This window comes from Chlorocebus sabaeus, chromosome 20 (genome assembly GCF_047675955.1).
Source record: "Chlorocebus sabaeus isolate Y175 chromosome 20, mChlSab1.0.hap1, whole genome shotgun sequence".
Taxonomy (NCBI): domain Eukaryota; kingdom Metazoa; phylum Chordata; class Mammalia; order Primates; family Cercopithecidae; genus Chlorocebus; species Chlorocebus sabaeus.
In genome coordinates, this window is record NC_132923.1 from 108036995 (window position 1) to 108057994 (window position 21000).

Here is a 21000-nt window from a genome sequence, read left to right on the forward strand (position 1 = left end):
TTCAATGAACAGGGAATGGGATATTGACCAAGTCCTCCAATCAATCAATATTACTATGCAATAGAAATTAGTAATAGGAGCTAAAGATTTTATTTCAAGCCAGATTTTTAAATCCAGTTTTAAAATTGACAAATAAAAATTGTACATACTTATCATCTACAACATGTTGTTTTGAAATATGTATACATGCCAGGCGTGGTGGCTCACGCCTGTAATCCCAGCACTTTGGGAGGCTGAGGTGGGCAGATCACAAGGCCAGGAGTTCAAGACCAGCCTGACCAACATGGTGAAACCTCATCTCTACTAAAAATACAAAAAAAATTAGCCGGGCATGGTGGCACGCACCTGTAATCCCAGCTACTCAGGAAGCTGAGGTAGGAGAATCACTTGAACCCAGGAGGTGGAGGTTGCAGTGAGCTGAGATGGCACCACTGTACTCCAGCCTGGGTGACACAGTGAGACTTCATCTCAAACAAACAAACAAACAAACAAAAAACCCCAAGAAATATGTATACATTGTGAAATGGCTAAATTGAGCTGATTAACATATGTATTACCTGACATAATTTTTTTTTGAGGTGAGAAAACTTAAAATCTTGTCTCTTAGCAATTTTTCAAGAATACAATACATTGTTATCAATGTTAGTCACCATGTTGTACAATAGATCTCTTGAATGAATCTCAGATTCTTGAATCATTAAATATTTCTTTTTTCCTCTGATTGATCATTAATTTATCTAGATTCCTCTTACAATGAAGCAAACCATATTCTGCCAGGGCTACTAGAAACACTGTTCTGTTGACCTCTTGCCTCTTTGTTTCTACTTTAAGCATATTTTATAAGATGGAAAGGAAACTGACATTTATTTTGAGTGCCTACTATTGCCAGTAACACTATGATTAGATAGTATCATCTATATTTTTACACATGAAGAAACTGAGGTCAGTAAGTTATTTGCTCAGTCTCACAGCTATGAAATAACAGAACCAGATTTTCACCCTCTTCACCATACCATGCCACTGCTAAATCATCTACTGCTGCCACAATACTGTTTCTCAAAATCCTATTGTTCCTGATTGCCTTCTTAAATAAGAATTTTACATTTTTAGAAGTCAAGGATTCCCATTATCATATTAACATGTGTGAGGGATGGGATTCTAATTTGCTGTTATATTCCTAGTCCCTAGAATAGTGTTCGACACAGGAAAGCTCTCAATAAATATTTGTTGATTGAATAACTCTTGAATTTGAAATTTTAAGGGAAGACACTGATTGCTCTGTTGTTAGGCAAAGGTAAATAATTATGGTACAAAATAAATGCTTCTATGGTAATTCCTATCCAAGAGTTTTAAGGCCTCACATCCAGAATTTGCAGGCAGAAATAATGAGCCATTTTTCGCCAGCAGATGGTGATAAACACACAAAAAAGCCACCTTAGGTTAGTATCATTTCCTATATAGAACTTATACAGCTGTCATCTCATTTGATCTTCAAGTAACTATGATGGAGAAGGTATTATCTGCTCAAATGATACGGAAGCCGAGCCTTAGATTTGTACAGGTCTTTTGGTTAGTATGTAGCAGAAAAGAAGCCAGAACTGTTTTAAAAACTTTAATTCCTACTTAAACAATTTTATGCTATTCCATAATGGCTCTTCAATACAAAAGTTAAATTTGGCCAGCATTAGTATATCCTGAAATCAACTAATAAATGAATTAACTGGTACAAAGTTGAACATCCAACTCTATTAAAAATCTAGAACTTGGCCCTAGAACCCACTCTCAGTAACCACAAGAAGCTATGCATATAAATAAATTTTAATTATATAAGGTAAGGGATTGGTGGTGCCAAACATGAGTAATTTATCCCCATAAATAATTTTAAAATCTCATGCTACTCAATTTAAAAATATTTTTCCATTAAGTTTTTGCTTGGAATAAGGAACAAATCTATCAGTCCAACTTTAACTTTTTGCAATGGTATATTTACATACAAAAAGTGAAATGTCCAGAAGACCAGTCGTAAGGAAAAGAAGCAGCATCACAGGACTAATCAACTTAGAAAACAGAATTATCAGCCCTTGAAAAGTTAACTACAGAGAGACTTCTCAGATGACTTAATAAGGAAAATGGAAATGTAAATATTTCAAATACAGTCTGTGTCTGGTTTGGGGGGAAGGAAATACAAATTCTGTACCTCTCCAGGCCGAATCTTGATGAAAAAGCTGCTACGTTTATAAGAAATCTTCAGCACTTTGGGCCAAGGGAAGCGGTTAATTCTCAGCTTATCTTTGTAAACCAGAAGGCCACTAGAGCAGACACCTAGGATGATATCTACTCCTTCCAAGTCCTGAAAAAGAAAAATGTTAGCATTTCAGTCTGGAGCAAAGTACTCAATACACTGTTGACTATTACTAGATAATCTGAAGATAACAATCAAAAACAGTTGCAAAACATACAATGAATAATAAAGGTCAGGCTAACAATTATAATTTATGGACCAATTATGTTTAAATCAGCAGTCATGACTTCCTGGAGAGCAGGGCTTAGAGCTATGTATACTACCAAATACACATTCACAATTATTAATATAATTCTTGTTTTTTATGATAAAGTGTTAACAGCTCCAGAAATCATGTTAAGTGTAGGAGTTGACTCTATTCCTGTATAAACTCAGCACAAGACAATCTTAGGTTATTAAAATTGATGTTAAGTATATTAAATTAAAAATATGATCCCTAAGTCAAGAAGTTACATTAAGGCACAATGAAATCACATTTACATGCCTCTTTATTAAAGACAACTTTAAAAAATTAAATATGTAATATTAATCATCTATGTCTGTAATTCAAAGAAAATAAATTTCACCTAAGTTAGTCCCTACAGCTAACAGTTTAGCTAAGTAATCAAAACACAAAGTTAAATGCTTCTTGACTACTCTTTCCTCAAAAATGAGTATAGAGAAATATATTAGTGCCTACACGTGTTATAACAGAGAAGTAGGAATTACATACAGTTCCAGTTCAGTGACTATGTAACTGAGAATTTCCGAGAAGATGCCCTCTTAAATTTTTAAAGCTTGTGGGTATAACTACATTTCATTTTGGAGAAACAATTTGCTTTATAATATTTGGGAAAGGAACATGCTGCCTGACTCCATCAATACCTGAATTGACACCAGTTTCCAGCAGGAATTGTGAAGCAAAATCTAACCATTTCAGTTTTAGAAACATACCTAATCTGATGTACTGGATCTTCCTATACGTTAGAGATTCATAGAAGTTGTAGTACCCAGCCCAAAACAATCCAGAACAACTTTTTTTTCTTAAGATAAGAGTCTCAACTGTCACCCAGGCTGCAGTGCAGTGGTGCAATCTAGGCTCACTGCAGCCTCTACCTCCTGGGCTCAAACAATCCTCCCACCTCAGCCTCCTGAGTAGCTGGGACCACCAAACACATGTGCCACCATGCCTAATTTTTTGTATTTTCTGTGGAGATGGGGTTTTACCATGTTCCCCAATCTGGTCTTGAACTCCTGAGCTTGAGCGATCAACCGCCTCAGCCTCCCAAATTGTTAGGATTACAGGTGTGAGCCACCACATCTGGCACTGAACCTCCCCAGCAACTTTAGTAGCTGAAGATAAGAGAAGTAAGGAGACTTTCCTTAAGTATTCATTCTGTTAGGTTGTATTAGGTAGAACTGGGATTAAAGCTCAAGTTTCCAGGGCCCTACCCAAGTGGTTTTTGAATGAGCCACTGTGGTTCACTCAGTGTGTATCAGAATAACTTGGAGAGCTTGTTAAAATGGATTGCTGAGCTCCACCCCCAGAGATTCTAACTCAGCAGGCCTGGGATAGGGCCTGAAATGTGCATTTCTAACAAGTTCCTAGGTGATGTTAAATGTTGCTGACTCAGACACCATACTTTGAGAACCACTACACCAGGCCAATGGTTCTCAGATTCAAGCATGAATTAGAATCATTTGGATGCTCTTTAAATCTGGAGATTCTAGAACCTCTCCTCCAAATTAATGCCATACATTTGAGAGAAGCTCAGGGATCTACATATTTAATGAACATCCTCGGTGATTCGATGTAGGTGATGCTGGCTGTGAAAAAGACCTTGCTGCCCACTACTCTATTTTCAAATGTTACTGCATGTTAGGAAAATCAATTTCTTTTTCTCTAGGGGCTATCTTTTGATCTTAACAGTAGTTTGGATATGAAACTTTATTCTGAGGGTGTAATTCCTAAGAGGCGAATTCAATTGATACAGTTGACTGATTTAACTGATACACTTAAAACGCTAACAAGAAGTATTTTTTTTTTTTTTTGAGACGGGGTCTTGCTCTGTTGCCAGGGCTGCAGTGCAGTGGCACAATCATGGATCACTGTACCCCTCGACTCAAGTGATCTTCCCACCTCAGCCTCCCGAGTAGCTGGGACTAGAGGCATGAGCTGCTGTGCCCAGTCTACTATCTCTTTTGAATGTTTTAAAATACCCCAGATGTTGGTAAGAAGTGTGATACAGATGTGATACATACATAACAGACATGTATCATATAATGTCTTCCACATGCATATTAATAAAGGGCTACAGAGCAAGACTCCGTCTCAAAAAAAAAATAAATAAAAATAAAAAAAAATAAAGGGCAAAGATATCATTACCTTTGCTTTATGAAGATCAACTCCATACATAGACAACTTTTTAGCATTCTCAAGAAACTCCAAGTCAGCCTGAGCTGGAGTCATGGACCTTTGACAGAATAAAAACATAAAATTCTTTCAGTGTTATAGTGTCATCATTTACAGTAACATTTACATAGTCATTGTATTTTTAACACATGAACATATACATACCACTATGTATGTAAGCTATATTTCCTAGTCCTGAAAGTAGGTTATTATGGAACAGAACTCATCACTACCTGTATCTAAACAATTAAAATATGCCTTAGAAAAAGACAATGTGAGCAAACAAAAAGTGACCAAAAAGCTACAAAAAAAAATTTTTTTTTAATCCTACTAAACAATTTCCTTAAAGCTATTTCATCTATCGTTAGTTCTGCCCCCTTCTCTTCACTCTTTTTCTCTAACATACATAAGCTCCTCCCACTAATTTTTCTTGCCAAGGAGATGACCAAATTAAATCCTCAGAGGGCATGGTGTAATTTACAATATCCTCTTACAGCTGCCTTTTTCTCTCCATACCCCTGAATTGAGTTATGGAAATTAAACAAGAGGGCAGCTGATGTTACTTAACTAAGGACTCTTAATCGGGGCAGGCTTGATGAAAAGAAAATTTCTTGTAACAGATGGTGTCCTGCCCACTGATATAAACAAAATAAACTGGTTAACAGAAGCACATAGATAATGGGGCTGCTTTCTCTGTTATTAATATGTCTTCATTACCAGGCATATAATGAATTAGATTTGTTTGAAAACAGTCAGTCTCACTGTCTAAACACTCGCTGTGAGTCTTCTTCTCTATAAATTTCCCCTCTTTTGAAAAGTGCTCATGAGCTGTTATAGAGAGCTTTCAAGACAAAAATTTCACTTCTAATGCTGCACAATTCAGACCAATCAAGTATAACTTAACAGTAACAATAATGCAGCCACATCCCTGAGGGAAAAACATGTAAATGCCAGTTTCCCATAAGACTGCCTCAAGCTACAGAAAGCTGCAGGGGTCTCTTCATTTAACAAGGAAAAGTGTCTTCCAAATCCATCTGTCTTTACCCTAATTAAAAGGATAAAGGATTCCTTGGAACAACCACCACCAAAATATGTATATAACAGGAGAGAGGCTGCAGATTTGTTACTGACTTAGCCTTCACGAACAAACTTATTTTCACAAGCACTGAAGCATCACACCTAATTCTATTTATTAATGAACCTGAAATTGAAGATTAAAAAAAGGAGAATGGGAAAATTAGCCCCTTATGCGAGTCTGTATATTCAAGTCATTAAAAACATTTCAGGAAAGTTTTGTAGTTTTTAATTTTTTTCCATCTAAGTTACATTTTTTTCTAGTTAACATCACTCCTATTTTGTTTCTGTTGTTGTTGTTACTGTTATCGACGAGATGAATTTTAGAATTTTTGTTTGTTTGGTTTTTGAGACAGGGTCTCACTCTGTCACCCAGGCTGCAGTGCAATGGTGCTAACACAGCTCACTGCAACCTCCACTTCCCAGGCTCAAGTGATCCTCCCACCTCAGACTTCCTGAGTAGCTGGGTCTACAGGTGCATGCCATCATGTCCAGCTAATTTTCTTATTTTTTGTACAGAAGGAGTCTCAGTATATTGCCCAGGCTGATCTTGAACTCCTAGGCTCAAGCCATCCTCCAACCTCGGCCTTCCAAAGTGGTAGGATTACAAGCGTGAGTCACCACTCCAGCTGAATTTTAGGATTTTGAAGCTGGAAAGGAGCTTGAAGTTTAAAGAGTACAACAATTTCATTTTGCTGTTGAAGAAACAGGTTCTCAGGTATTACATTATCACAGGCAAGTTAGGACCCTTAATTGAGACAGCAGACTTAAGTCAGAACTCAAGTCACAATACTTCGGCTGGAATCCAGGCTTCGGTACTTATGAGTGGCCAGCCAGTGTCTCATTCCATCTCCTCTATGAAACAATCATAATAATGCGTATTTCCAGATACTAGGATAGGCAATGACTTTTTTGTTTTTGCCGAATGAATGAATGTTACTATTAGGATCAAAATGAGATAATGGTTGTAAAACTGCTTTATAGACATGAATAGTTATTATTGCAGCCTTAGTTTTCTGATAGTCCAGTGGTTCATCTGCACACAAATCATAAAATTAAGAGACACAATTTGGATCACTTGAATTTGAAGACAAATTTTAAAACATTAAATAAAGTAATTATGGTAAAATCTTCCCTATACTCACTCCTCCTACCCTACCCTAAGGGACATTAATGAGGGTCAATCAATTTGAATACAGATTTAAATTTCATAGTATGTAGTTACATGCTTCTATAAATAAACATGCTTTTAAAAATAAGGAGAGATCAGGCCAGGCACAGTGGCTCACGTCTATAATCCCAGCACTTTGGCAGGCTGAGGCAGGTGGATCACCTGAGGGAATCTAAGACCAGTCTGACCAACACGGAGAAACCCCATCTCTACTAAAAATACAACATTAGCCAGGCATAGTGGCGCATTCCTGTAATCCCAGCTACTCAGGAGGCTGAGGCAGGAGAATCGCTTGAACCCCGGAGGCCGAGGTTGTGGTGAGCTGAGACTGCGTCATTGCACTCCAGCCTGGGCAACAAGAGTGAAACTCCATCTCACAAACAAACAAACAAACAAATAAATAAGGAGAGATCTTTAAAACTTCCTTGTTAGTTGAAATATTTATATTTGAAGTTTGGCTGACGTTTGCATTTAAAATTTTTTTACCTAATTTTTAGCCAGGCTCAGTGGCACACACCTATAGTTCTAGCTACTCTGGAGGCTGAGGCAGGAGGATTGCTTGAGTCTATGAGCCTAGGCAACATAGAGAGACCTCATCTCTAAAAAAAGAAAAAGAATAATTTTAGCTGTGTGTGGTGACCTGTAGTCTCAGCTACTTGGGAGGCTGAGGCAGGTACATTGCTTGAGTTTAAGGCTGTGAGTTACAATCACACCTGTAAATAGCACTGCACTTCAGGTTGCACAACATAACAAGGTCCCTTTACAATTTTTTTAAAAATATAATTCTAATTTAAGGATTTTTTTTTTTTTTTTTTTTGAGACAGAGTCTCACTCCATTGCCCAGGCTGGAGTGCAGTGGCACGATCTTGGCTCAACGCAACCTCCGCCTCCCGGGTTCAAGCGATTCTTCTGCTTTAGCCTCCCAAGTAGCTGGAACTACAGGTGCCCACCACCATGCCTGGCTAATTTTTGTATTTTTAGTAGAGATGGGGTTTCACCATACTGGCCAGGCTGATCTCAAACTCCTGACCTCGTGATCTGCCCATCTCAGCCTCCCAAAGTGCTGAGATTAAAGGCGTGAGCCACCATGCCAAGTCAAAAAAAATTTTTTTTAAGAGACAGGGTCTTGCTCTGTCACCCAGACTGCAGTGCAGTGGCACCATCATGGCTCACTGCAGCCTTGACCTCCTGGGTTCAAGTGATCCTCTCACCTCAGCCTCCTGAGTAGCTGGACCACAGGCATGTGCCACCACACTCAGTTAATTTATTAATATTTTTATTTTTTGTAGAGACAGGATCTCCCTTTGTTGCCCAGTCCCCAGTAGCTGGGACTACAGGCATGTGCCATCACATCCAGCTATTTTTTTTTTTTTTTTGTAGAGATGGGGTCTCACCATGTTGGCCAGGCTGGTCTTGAACTCTTGGGCTCAAGCAATCAGCCCACCTCAGCCTCCAAAAGTGCTGCAATGACAGGCATGAGCCACCATGCCCAGCCTTAAAGTTTCAATTTATTTATTTATATCAGTACTGACTCATGAATTTTCATTTTATTCAATGCATTATATCAATTATTTTCCTTATCTATTTTAATGCTTAAATTGCCCCAGATATGGTCAGTGGGAACCTCTCTAAGCTGGATTCTGTGTCCTGACCATTTTCCATCATTTTTCCAGTACTTACTTCTGACACAATGTAGAGTTAGAGTATATATCTGTGTATGTATCTACCTTTTCACATCTATATTTCTATATCTACCTATCTATATATTGGAAACCACAAGTTCACATTGAAGCTTCCAGTTTTAACGCAATATCTTAACCGGGTTCATTTTAGTTTCTCCCTTTCCATAATTTGTGTCTCCCTTTACTGACAGTGAGAAACCTGGCTCCCATTACCCTGAATACATTGACTAATTTAATCACTCCCTCCATATAATCATATAATCTCTCATTGCAGCCATAAACCCCTACCGTATGTGGATGCCCTCCTCACTCTACTTAAACCCTGAATTCCCTATTCTGGGCTACTCAGCACACGTGGATGTCCTCCTTACCTCACCAGGGTTCTGACTGCTGGTGTGGGACCATCTCTTCACCCTGCTTAGGCTTTGACACTCTGCATCAAGCACCACCCCCTATGGATGCCTTCCACATCCTGTGTAGGCCTTTCCCCCACATGGATGCCCTTCTTGCTCTGCTTGGCTTCTGAAACCCACCACCAGGTGCCCACACATGACTACCATCCTCATCCACTTGAGCTCTGACTCTTCATGCCAGGCTACCCTCCAACCCATGAACCCACTCCTCACTCTGCTTAGGCCTCAATATTCCAAGCCAGACTGCCCCTCTGCATGGATGACTACCTTGCTCTGCCCCATCTAGTGTTGCTAGAAAGTTTTTTCCAATTATAAAAATCATACACATTTACTGTATAAAATTTGGAAAATATCATTAAGAGCACAGAGAAGAAAATCTATAATCTCACCACCCACAGACATCTGTGCATGTTAACACAACACGTATATTTGAAAAATTAATATCACAAAATAAATTACTTTTTGCCTTAAATTTTAATGATCAAGGTTTTCCCTAAAATTTCCAAGACCTTTGAAAGTCATAACAAACCAGCTGGGAAGAGATTAGACACCTCTAAACCATTAAAAGTACTGTCTTGAATTTATTCAGTACCACCTAATAATTTACTACTTGCAAGTACTGAGCTTACAAAAGTACCTAACGAGGAAGCTCTGGCACTGGTTAACTCTTGCTCATTAAAAACAGAAGTTACAATAAACTTTCCCTGCATTTATTTCAAGCAAGTGGGATCAGGATAGAGCTATTCAGTGAGTACCAGTGTTATGTGACCACCTTTTAATAATGTTTGCTATATCTCCTAATTAAGGATTGTGATTTCAAATAATTAAGTGGGGGACAATAGACAAGTTTACATACCTTCCTAATACCCATAAATGGAGGGCGATTAATTTTAAAGCTTGATTTGCTAGTGTAAATTTAAAGTGTTAATTATAACTTTAAAATCCCAGTCTGGGCACAGGGCCACTACTAAGGATTCCATTTACGCAGGCTGTCTTCTATTTGAGAAGTGCTTGTACTGCACTTTCCAATGCATATTAAAATGCATGTGCATCAGCGGGAAGTTCTTTGGATTAGTTAGAATCCCATGTTGTTGGACATAATTAAATTGTTCCTTTGGGTTTGTGAGGGTTGCAAATCTTTCCAAAAAGGAGCAAGTAAATTCCAAGATGACAGACTCCTAAATGTTCTGGCCATGGTGATCCATTATTGCTCAATTTCTACCACATCCCTAACAGAACGTCAACTGAACTACAGCCATTTGTCCCTTGAGATTGTTTCACCTAACTGGGTTTAAATTCTGATAAAGGTTTAAAACTAGTTCTCCAAACCAAGACACATACATTCGTCACCTGTAAAGTGAGGATAAGAATTTTTATTTATTCATTTATTATTATTATTTTTTTAGATGGAGTCTCACTTTGTCACCCAGGCTAGAGCGCAGTGGCACGATCTCAGCTCATTGCAACCTCCGCCTCCTGGGTTCAAGCGATTCTCCTGCCTCAGCCTCCAGAGTAGCTGGGGCTACAGGTGCATGCCACCACGCCCAGCTAATTTTTCTATTTTTAGTAGAGATGGGGTTTCACCATGTTGGCTAGGATGGTCTCAATCTCTTGACCTCGTGATCCACCTGCCTTGGCCTCCCAAAGTGCTGCGATACAGGTGTGAGCCATGGCGCCCGGCCAAGAATTACTATTATCCTAGCAGATATTTGAACTCTCACTATATACTGTCATTGTACTAATCACTTTATATACATTTTCTGATTTAACAATTAGAAAATTCACATTATTGCCCTTATTTTTCAGATGAAAAAACCAAAGCTTAGAGAACTTAAGTAACTTACTGAGAGGCACACAGCTAACAAGGAATGGAGTCTGAATTTAAAGAAAGGCTGACTCCAGAGCTCAAGCTTTTAACTATGGTGCCCTATTGCCCTAACTCAGTGGTTCTCAAACTTTTTTGATCTCAGGACCTCTTTATTCTCTTAACAATTATTGTAAAAATTATTGAGGACCCTAAAGAGCTTTTCTTTCTTTTTTTTTCGAGATGGAGTTTCGCTTTTGTTGCCAAGGCTGGAGTGCAATGGCGCTATCTTGGCTCACCGCAACCTCCACCTCCCAGGTTCAAGTGATACTTCTGCCTCAGCCTCCTGAAGAGCTAGGATTATAGGCATGTGCCACCATGCCCAGCTGATTTTGTATTTTTAGTAGAGACGGGGTTTCTCCATATTGGTCAGGCTGGTCTTGAACTCCCGACCTCAGGTGATCTGGCCGCCTTGGCTTCCCAAAATGCTGGGATTACAGACATGAGCCACTGCACCTGGCCAAGAGCTTTTCTTTATGTGGCTTATAGCTATTAGTATTCACTATATTAAAATTGTTTTAACTAAGGAAAATTTAAAATGCTTATTAAATTTCTAAAAAGTAACAGTTATCTAGCCAAGCACAGTGGCTCACCTCTGTAATACCAGCACTTTGGCAGGCCAAGGCAGGCAGATCACCTGAGGACAGGAGTTGAGGACCAGCCTGGCCAACATGGTGAAACCCTGTCTCTGCTAAAAATACAAAAATTAGCCAAGCGTGGTGGCAGGCACTTGTAATCCCAGCTACTCGGGAGGCTGACACACGAGAATCATTTGAACCCAGGAGGCAGAGATTGCAGTGAGTCGAGATCACACCATTGCACTCCAGCCTGGGCGAAAAGAGTGAAACTCCATCTCAAAATAAAATAAAATAACAGTAATCCCATTCTTTTTTAACATAAATAACATAATTTCTGAAAAATACCAATATTTTCTGAAAAAGTAATGAAAAGGTAACTTTGCTTTACATATTCACAAATCTCTTCAATGTCTGGCATAGAAGACAGCTGAATTCTCCCAATTGCTTCTGCATTCAATCTGTTGCAATATATTGATTTGGCAGTATGTGAAGAAATCTGATCTCACACAGACATGTAGTTGGAAAAGGGGTGACTATGAATTTAAAATATTCTTTTTTTTTTTGAGACGGACTCTTGCTCTTGTCACTCAGGCTAGAGTGCAATGGCACAATCTCAGCTCACTGCAACCATCGCCTCCCAGGTTAAAGTGATTCCCCTGCCTCAGCCTCCCAAGTAGCTGGGATTACAGGTGCTCGTCACCATGCCCAGTTAATTTTTGTATTTTCAGTAGAGATGGGGTTTCGCCATATTGGCCAGGCTGGTCTCGAACTCCAGACCTTGTGATCCGACTGCCTCGGCCTCCCAAAGTGCTGGGATTACAGGCATGAGCCACTAGGCCTGGCCTAAAATATTCTTTTCTGGTATTACACTAAAACTTATCAATGGCAGTTTCTTAAAGATAATTTTCAATGTGAAATGTAGAAATTTATCAATGAACTTTTTGTACTGTTACATTAAAATCCATTGGTCTATCTTGCATTTTGAATCTTTTACCTGTGCATGATTTAACATTGTGCATTTCTAATCTGAAAAATACTTGTTCACCAAGTTAGGAAAATCTTCCAAACCTTGATACAATATGTGTATAAAAAAATCACATTCGTTAAAATTACCACCGACCTTAGCAGAAAAGTCTTTAAAAGCTGTCAAGATCATGGGGATATATAAAAGTTTTCCAAAATTGTAATTTTTACCGGAATGCTTCAATTTTGTCATTAGCAACAAATACTGTCAGTTGCTTTCCTAAAAGTAGTAGCTCATTTCATTTTTGAGAATATGTATGTCAAATAACCAAGTCCGAATAATCATAGTTTGTCATTTTTTCAAGAAAACATGGTGTTTCACAGAAAAGATGGCCGCCGGGAGTAGTGGCTCACGCCTGTAATCCCAGCACTTTGGGAGGCCGAGGCAGGCGGATCACAAGGTCAGGAGATCAAGACCAGCCTGGCTAACATGGTGAAACCCCATCTCTACTAAACATACAAAAAATTAGCCAGGCATGGTGATGGGTGTTTGTAGTCCCAGCTACGTGGGAGGCTGAGGCAGGAGAATGGCGTGAACCCAGGAGGCAGAGCTTGTAGTGAGCCGAGATTTTGCCACTGCACTCCAGCCTAGGCTACAGAGTGAGACTCCATCTCAAAAAAGAAAAAAAAAAAAAAAAAGATGGCCAATTCAGCTCACAACTCAATTGCACAAGTGTTTTTCCTTGAGACAACTGTCGTGCTTCAGTATGCAGCAGAAATGCTTTGTGTGTACTTCCTATCTAATCACACAGAATATTAAATAGAAATGTATTCAAGACTTAATAAAATTCATACTTTTTGCTGCTTCATTAGGAAAATTCTAAGGTAAGCTGGCTTTCTTTTTAACTGCAAGTGCATGCTGGAGAATAATATAGTGACTATTAGTCCAGTTTGCCGCAACTGCCTTGATTTGTGCCGCAACTGCCTTGATTTGTGCCCCACCCACTTCAACACAGTGAGGAAGGCAAATAACATCTTGGCATTATTACAAAAATAATTTTGACCTCATGGACCCCTTGAAAGAATCTTGAAGATCTCCAGGGTCTATAGACCACCCGTTGAGAACCGTTGTCCTAACTCAAAGGGTGGTTATAAAGATTAAACGTGATGCTGTACATAAAGCGCTTATCATAGTATCTGGCACGTAAGAATAGATGCACAATAACTGGCTACTTATTATGATGATTATGTAACAATTCTATAACGAAGAATCAAGCATTAGATGAGAGACTACAAGTCCTCTCAAACCTGAGATTCTATTATGATCAGATAACCATTAAAAGACTCATTAGGCCGGGCGCAGAGGCTCATGTCTGTAGTCCTAGCACCTTGGAAGTCTTGAGGCCGGGAGTTTGAGACCAGCCTGGACCACATGGTGAGACTACCAGCTCTACAAAAAAATTTAAAAATTAGCTGGACATCTTAGCACACACCTATAGTCCTCGCTACTCAGAAGGCTGAGGTGAGATGATCACTCGAGCCTAGGAAACTGAAGCTGCAGTGAGCTATGATCACACCACTGCACTCCACTCTAGGTGAGAGTAAGACTCCATCTCTCTTTAAAAAAAAAAATCAGAGACAGATTTCAAGTATCAATCATAATCTGACATCATCATTTTCTGCGGTTCAGCTCTATGGCAGCAGTAAATATTTTCTTTTACTATTTTACTGATGCCCAAAGTTATATTATAATTAATAAAAAATATTTTTAAATTATTAGATAATAAAAATATTTCCCTACAGTATTGACATTCTAATTATTTTCTTTCCAGTACTTGCTTTTCTATGTATATATGCATATCTTTTTTATATATCCATATATCTTTATATATATAAATGTTGAGAATCATAACCAGAATATAAATAAAAGTGCTGTAATCCTAGCACTTTGGGAGGCCGAGGCAGGTGGATCACGAGGTCAGGAGTTCAAGACCCGCCTGGCCAAGATAGTGAAACCCCATCTCTACTAAAAACACAAAAAATTAGCCAGGAGTGATGGTGGGCACCTGTAATCCCAGCTACTCGGAGGCTGAGGCAGAGAATTGCTTGAACCCGGGAGGTGGAGGTTGCAGTGAGCCAAGATCGCGCCACCGCACTCCAGCCTTGCCAACAGACTGAGATTCCGTCTCAAAAATAAAAATAAAAATGAAAAATAAAAACAATAAAAATGTATTCAAAGACAATGTAACATGCTTAAGTTATAATCATCAACAAGTTGAAAGTGGTGTATTTAGTGATTATAGACATTGGTACTGGAATAAGTCCAAACTTAAAAAGAAAACATGCAGTTCTCTTTGGAAATAGTGTGACCCTGAGAGAGATGGGTAACTCTTATAAGACTCCTGCTATGTGGGTTGTAGACTTTAAAGTCCTTAGTATGGTCCTCATGACTGAGGAACCTGAACCTACAGGGGCAATAACACACCTAGAATTGGGACACCTTAAGTTACAACTCTCTCATTTGAAGCATCCCAATCCATGCAATCCTATTTAGGAGAACAAAATGGCTCAAAGGCTGGAAAGAGTATTTTTTACTACCATGGCAAGCCTACCGACACCACTCTTTGGATTTCTCTTTGAGCAGTGTGATCCTTTGAAGCTTTGTAACCTAACTCATGCTAACATAACTCAGGGTACTAACTCAAGGCCAAGGTCAGACTTTCACATTAATATGCTAAGGCAGTTTATAGAACTAAGCTATAGCAAGTCACTCAAGTAACAATGAATGTATGGGTAGGAAGAAACACAAATTATTCTGGCACTTTAATATTAGCTAATATTTACTGAATTTTTTACCATGTGAAAGACATTGTGACATTGTATTCAGTATTTTACACACATTACCTTTCAATGGTGTGATCTCAGCTCACTGCAGCCTTGACCTCCCAGGCTATCCTTCCACCTCAGCTACTTGCCACAGGTGTGCACCATCATGCCTGGCTAATTTTTAAATTATTTGTAGAGATGAGGTCTTGCTATGTTGCCCAACTGGTCTCAAACACTTGGGTTCAAGTGATCCTCCTGCTTCGGCCTCCTGAAGTGCTAGGATTTCAGGTGTGAGCCATCATGCCAGCCCACAATACCTTTTCTAAACCTAGCAATCCCCCTATTTTCTCTGAGGTGATAATCTCCATCAGAAATATAAGAAACCTGAGGCTCAGAGAAGTTATAATTGAAAGACCTAAGCTCACAAGGTTGGAACCAAGGTCAAGATTTCAACCCAGCTCAGACTGACTGTAAACTCTTGCTCTTGATCACTTGATAACGCCCAACATTGCCAATCATTTTCATGTATAAAAGCAGTATAGTCGGTGAATAAAGACTTTTAAAAATACTTCCAAGAGTTTCATGGGCCCTCTGAAATCTATCTGTGTATAAAGATCTCAAATTAAAAACCCCTGCTCTAAGGATCTCAAGGTACCTAATGCAGCATAATGAGCTTTAAATCTGATAAAAAATAAAAGATAAGGAAACAAAAATAATAATAGCTGCCATTTGCTGAGCACTGAGCCAGCCACTGTGCTAAGTGCTTTACATATATTACTTCATTTAGTTTTCATCCTACAATGCAATGACCATTAATCTGATGAGAAATCTGAAAGTTTAGATTAAGAGAGGTTAAGTAACCTGCCCAAAGTCAAACAGTGGAGGAAACTGAGTTCACACTGACTTTTTCTGTGGCACCATGCTCCCTCTTAGGCAAACACTGAACCAATACCATGTTAAGTGTTTAAACTCATTGCCAAAACAAACACCAAACAAACCCTGTAGACATACTCACCTGTATGACTTATGCAGTTCCATGACCTTCTCTTCAAGTTCCTTGGTCTGATTTGGAGCCAGTTTAAAATCACTGACATAATCCACGCCATGGAGTTCTGGGTCATAGTCTCCCAGTTCAGACTGGATGGTGTAAGAACCTAATAATGCTAAGGTTGCAAAGGAACAGGGCAGCCGTCCTGCAACTATGTCCTGCCGAAGCTGAAGACATAAATAATATCTACAGCAAAAGAGAAAAAATGTTATGTCAGCAACAACAACAACAAAATATAAAGAAAGAAAAAGGAGAAAAGAGGAGAAAGAGAAAGGGAGAGAGAGAAAAAATAAGGAGACAGAAGAAAAGAAAGCGATTAAGTAAATATGAGATAATATTAATAACTGTTCAATCTAGGTAGTGGGTATATGGTAGTTCATTGCACTATTATTTTTCTCTTTCTGTGTGTTTGAAATTTTTCCATATTAAAACTTAAAAAAAATACTGTAACTATATTGGACACATGTTTAGAAAGAGGAAAAGCTGGGGAAGTCTAAAGGAAGTAATGAAACTAATATATTTTTTTAAGTATACTAAGTACCACAGATACATAAATTATCTCACCTAATCTTCACACACACACACACACACACACACACACACACACACACACAACTTGTGAGGTGGGTATCATTGCCAGATTGTAGATGAGGAAGCAGCTCAGAAGCTTAGCGTGCTCAGTGTCAGGTAGTAATAAAGACTGGCTCCAAAACCAGGCCCTTTCTTTTCTGTCACATTGCTATGCCAAGTGTGCAGACATAGTCCTTCATATATAAAGATGACATTACTGACATATTTTCACTAGGATATAAACATTCTGGTGTATCTTCTCTCCAAGATAAGTTAAGTCGCATGCAGCCTTCTACATACTATTAGCCACCTTGTAAGACTAATTCCATCTGTGTGCTACACTGTTGGGAACACACAGTTTGCAGTTAAAACAGTTCTGTCCAACAAACCAACTGAGTGCCTTACCACGTTCAGACACTTTTCTCTCTGTCAGTGTAACGTTCGCCACCTATGGCCCTGACTTCCTTACCACGTGTTCTAATTGACTGAGTTGACCAATTCAGACTGTTTTACCAAACAGGAAAGTATTATTAAATTGACAATTCCTAAATTAATTAGAATCATATCTTTGCTTCTATTATAAGATAGTAAATAACATTTTGCTCTAATTAGTCACAACATACATGTTTTTTAAAATGTCAGAACAATGCCAAACAAGGCACAAAAATTTTAAACTCCTCTAAAATGTAAATAATTAGGAAAGATTTTTAGAAATGTGTTTTGTTTTATACATAAGCCTAGATGAAGAAAGACGATTAAGTAGCAACTCCAAAAGACAAATATTATTGTGAAAAAGAAATAACCAAAGGAATTTTTTAAGGCAGAGATCTGGCATCTCAATTTCAAGAATGTACTGAGGATGACTAGACAACAAATAATAAGAAAAAAATGGTATTGACTTTGTATAGAACTTAATAATCAGATTTTTAAAGAGGTTAGTCTATTCTCTTATTTGAGAGTATGGAAACTATCTAGGCCTAAAGACTAAATCTGCCTGGAATCAGACAGTTGGCAGCAAAATCAGAAATAGAAAGCAGTTACTCAACAACCAACAGTTTAATTTAACAGACATTTGCCAAGCATCTACTATGGATAAGACCCTACGCAAGAGGTCATTAATATAAATATGCACAGTAGTACTTTATAATATATTGATTTTCTCTTTTCTTTTTTAGTTAATATTTTTATAGAATCCAATAAAAGCCATTTTCTTAAGACATCAGTACGCTGTTTTTTTTTTTTTTTTTTTTTTTTAGACGGAGTCTGGCTCTGTCACCCAGGCTGGAGTGCAGTGGCCGGATCTCAGCTCACTGCAAGCTCCGCCTCCCGGGTTTATGCCATTCTCCTGCCTCAGCCTCCCAAGTAGCTGGGACTACAGGCGCCTGCCACCTCGCCCGGCTAGTTTTTTGTCTTTTTAGTAGAGATGGGGTTTCACCGTGTTAGCCAGGATGGTCTCGATCTCCTGACCTCGTGATCCACTCGTCTCAGCCTCCCAAAGTGCTGGGATTACAGGCTTGAGCCACCACGCCCGGCCAGTAGGCTGTTTTTAAAGAGTACAAGATTTCATAAATTAGGTGGGCTCCAAGGAAGATTCAGTTCAGGGCATCAAGTACTTCATCAAACATTTTAAAAGGGAGATAGGAAGAAATAATAACACTTAGACTTTCAGTTTTTTTGATACCTATAAGAAGGGTGTGGTGGCTCAAGCCTGTAATACCAGCACTTTGGGAGGCCGAGGTGGGCGGATCACCTGAGGTTAGGAGTTTGAGACCAGCCTGGCCAACATGGTGAGAACCCGCCTCTACTAAAAATACAAAAAAAAAAAAAAAAAAATTAGCAGGGCATGGTGGCGCATGTCTGTAATCCCAGCTACTTGGGAGGCTGAGGTAAAAGAATTGCTCGAACCCAGGAGGCTGAGGTTGCAGTGAGCCAGAATCACGCCATTGCACTTCAGACTGGGAGAGAAGAGTGAGACTCCATCTCAAAAAACAAAAAACAACAACAAAAAGAAGGAACATGGTGGGAAAGGAGTATGAAAAGAGACCCCAAAAAATAAACAAAAAAAAAAACAGTAGAGCCATTTTACCATGACATTTGTGTCTTGCCCTTTGGAGGGTGCTGGTAGGAGCCCTGCCCACAGCTCGGCATATCCATGATAAGCAAGGCCAGTTCCCCTGCCAATTTGCTGATATTTGTGATACAGGTCACAGATACTTAAGGCTTTTAGGTTCACTTATTTGCATGCCTGCCTTGAAGTGACCAGAAACTTTCAATCTTATGCTGCTTAATATCATTATTTTTCTTCCGTTCTGAATAGGGAATTAGCAGAGCTTATGGTGGTAAGAATTACTATCTCATCATATACATTACCATATGAAAAATTACATGTTTAACTATTACTTATTTACCTTGTTATGTCTTCTGTTAACTGTGCTGGGTCAGGTGGATAAAACTTTACGTTAAATGTAAAATTCCAAGGGACACCTATAAAAATAAACACAAAATAATTTTATGTTTATACCTAAGTTTCTAATTATTGGAAGTACTTTAAATTATTCAAACATTTCTCTTTTTCTTTTTCTTTTTTTTGAGACGGAGTTTCGCTCTTGTTGCCCAGGCTGGAGTGCAGTGCCGTAATCTTAGCTTACCACAACCTCCATCTCTCGGGTTCAAGAGATTCTTCTGTCTCAGCCTCCTGAGGAGCTGGGATTATAGGCATGCGCCACCATGCCCAGCTAATTTTGTATTTTTAGTAGAGATGGGGTTTCTCCATGTTGGTCAGGCCAGTCTCGAACTCCTGACCTCTGGCGATCTGCCTGCCTCGGCCTCCCAAAATGCTGGGATTACAGGCATGAGCCACTGCACCTGGCCCAACGAACTCTATACCATTCTTTCAACACTTTTGAAAGTCTGAAATTATGTCAAAAAATGTTTTAAAATTAGTAACTGAAAAAAACTGCCAGCTGGGCACGGTGGCTCATGCCTGTAATCCCAGCATTTTGAGAGGCCGAGGCGGGTGGATCATGAGGTCAAGAGATCAAGACCATCCTGGCCAACATGGTGAAACCCTGTCTCTACTAAAAAATACAAAAATTAGCTGGGCATGGTGGCGCATGACTGTATTCCCAGCTACTCAAGAGGCTGAGGCAAGAGAATCACTTGAACCTGGGAGGTGGAGTTTGCGGTGAGCCGAGATCATGCCACTGCACTCCAGCCTGGCATCAGAGCAAGACTCTGTCTCAAAAAAAAAAAAATTGCTGCCTTCTAAGGACACAGGAAACCAAGAACTCCTACATAATATTGGTGGGGATGTATAAACTGTCACAAACAATTTAAAAGAGAACAATTTGGCAATATCTTATTATAAAGATGAAAATAAACATAACCTATAATCTAGCAATTGTTTCTTCCAAGCACATTTCCTAAATCAGTATTTTTTACACTGTAGATCATGATCTGTTGTGAAATCAGTTTAGTGGGGAAAAAGGTCAGCATTCAAAACATGAAATGGAATGCAAAAGAAGAAATAAGGATGTCACTCATATCGTTCACAGTAAAAATTAAGAATTATTGGCTAGGTACAGTGGCTCACGCTTGTAATCCCAGCATTTCGGGAGGCTGAGGCAGATGGATCGCTTGAGCTCATAAGTTGGAGACCAGCCTGGGCAACATGGTGAAACCCAGTATCTACAAAAAAAAAATAAAAAAAGCTAGGCCTGGTGGCACGTGCCTGTATTCCCAACTACTCAAGAGGCTGAGGTGGGAGGATGATTTGAGCCTGGGAGGTAGAGGTTGCAGTGAGCCATGATCAAGCCACGGCACTCCAGCTGGGGCAACAGAGCCAGGCTTTGTCTCAAAAAAAAAAAAAAAAAAAAAAATTGCTTGTTAAATTTTCTTTTTCTTTTCTTTTTTTCTTTTTTTGAAATGGAGTCTTGCTCTTGTTGCCCAGGCTGGAGTGCAATGGTGTGATCTCGGCTCACTGCAACCTCCACCTCTCAGGTTCAAGCAGTTCTCCTCCCTCAGCCGCCCCAGTAGCTGGGATTACAGGCGCATGCCACCACACCTGGCTAATTTTGTATTTTTGGTAGAGACGGGGTTTCACCATATTGGTCAGGCT

The 21000-nt window shown here is 39.2% G+C and overlaps 1 protein-coding gene across 37 annotated transcripts in view; it reads right to left on the reverse strand.

Annotated features, from left to right (window-relative positions):
* Window positions 1-21000, reverse strand: part of EPB41 (erythrocyte membrane protein band 4.1) — a 231276-nt gene that overhangs the window by 84376 nt on the left and 125900 nt on the right. For all 37 annotated transcript variants that reach the window (XM_073007601.1, XM_073007598.1, XM_073007600.1 and 34 more), the window contains 4 exons: window positions 19292-19367; window positions 16281-16499; window positions 4668-4755; window positions 2198-2350 (listed from right to left, as the gene is read on the reverse strand). In XM_073007601.1, the coding sequence (XP_072863702.1) occupies window positions 2198-2350; window positions 4668-4755; window positions 16281-16499; window positions 19292-19367 (536 nt within the window). The remainder of the gene's footprint in view (window positions 1-2197; window positions 2351-4667; window positions 4756-16280; window positions 16500-19291; window positions 19368-21000) is intronic.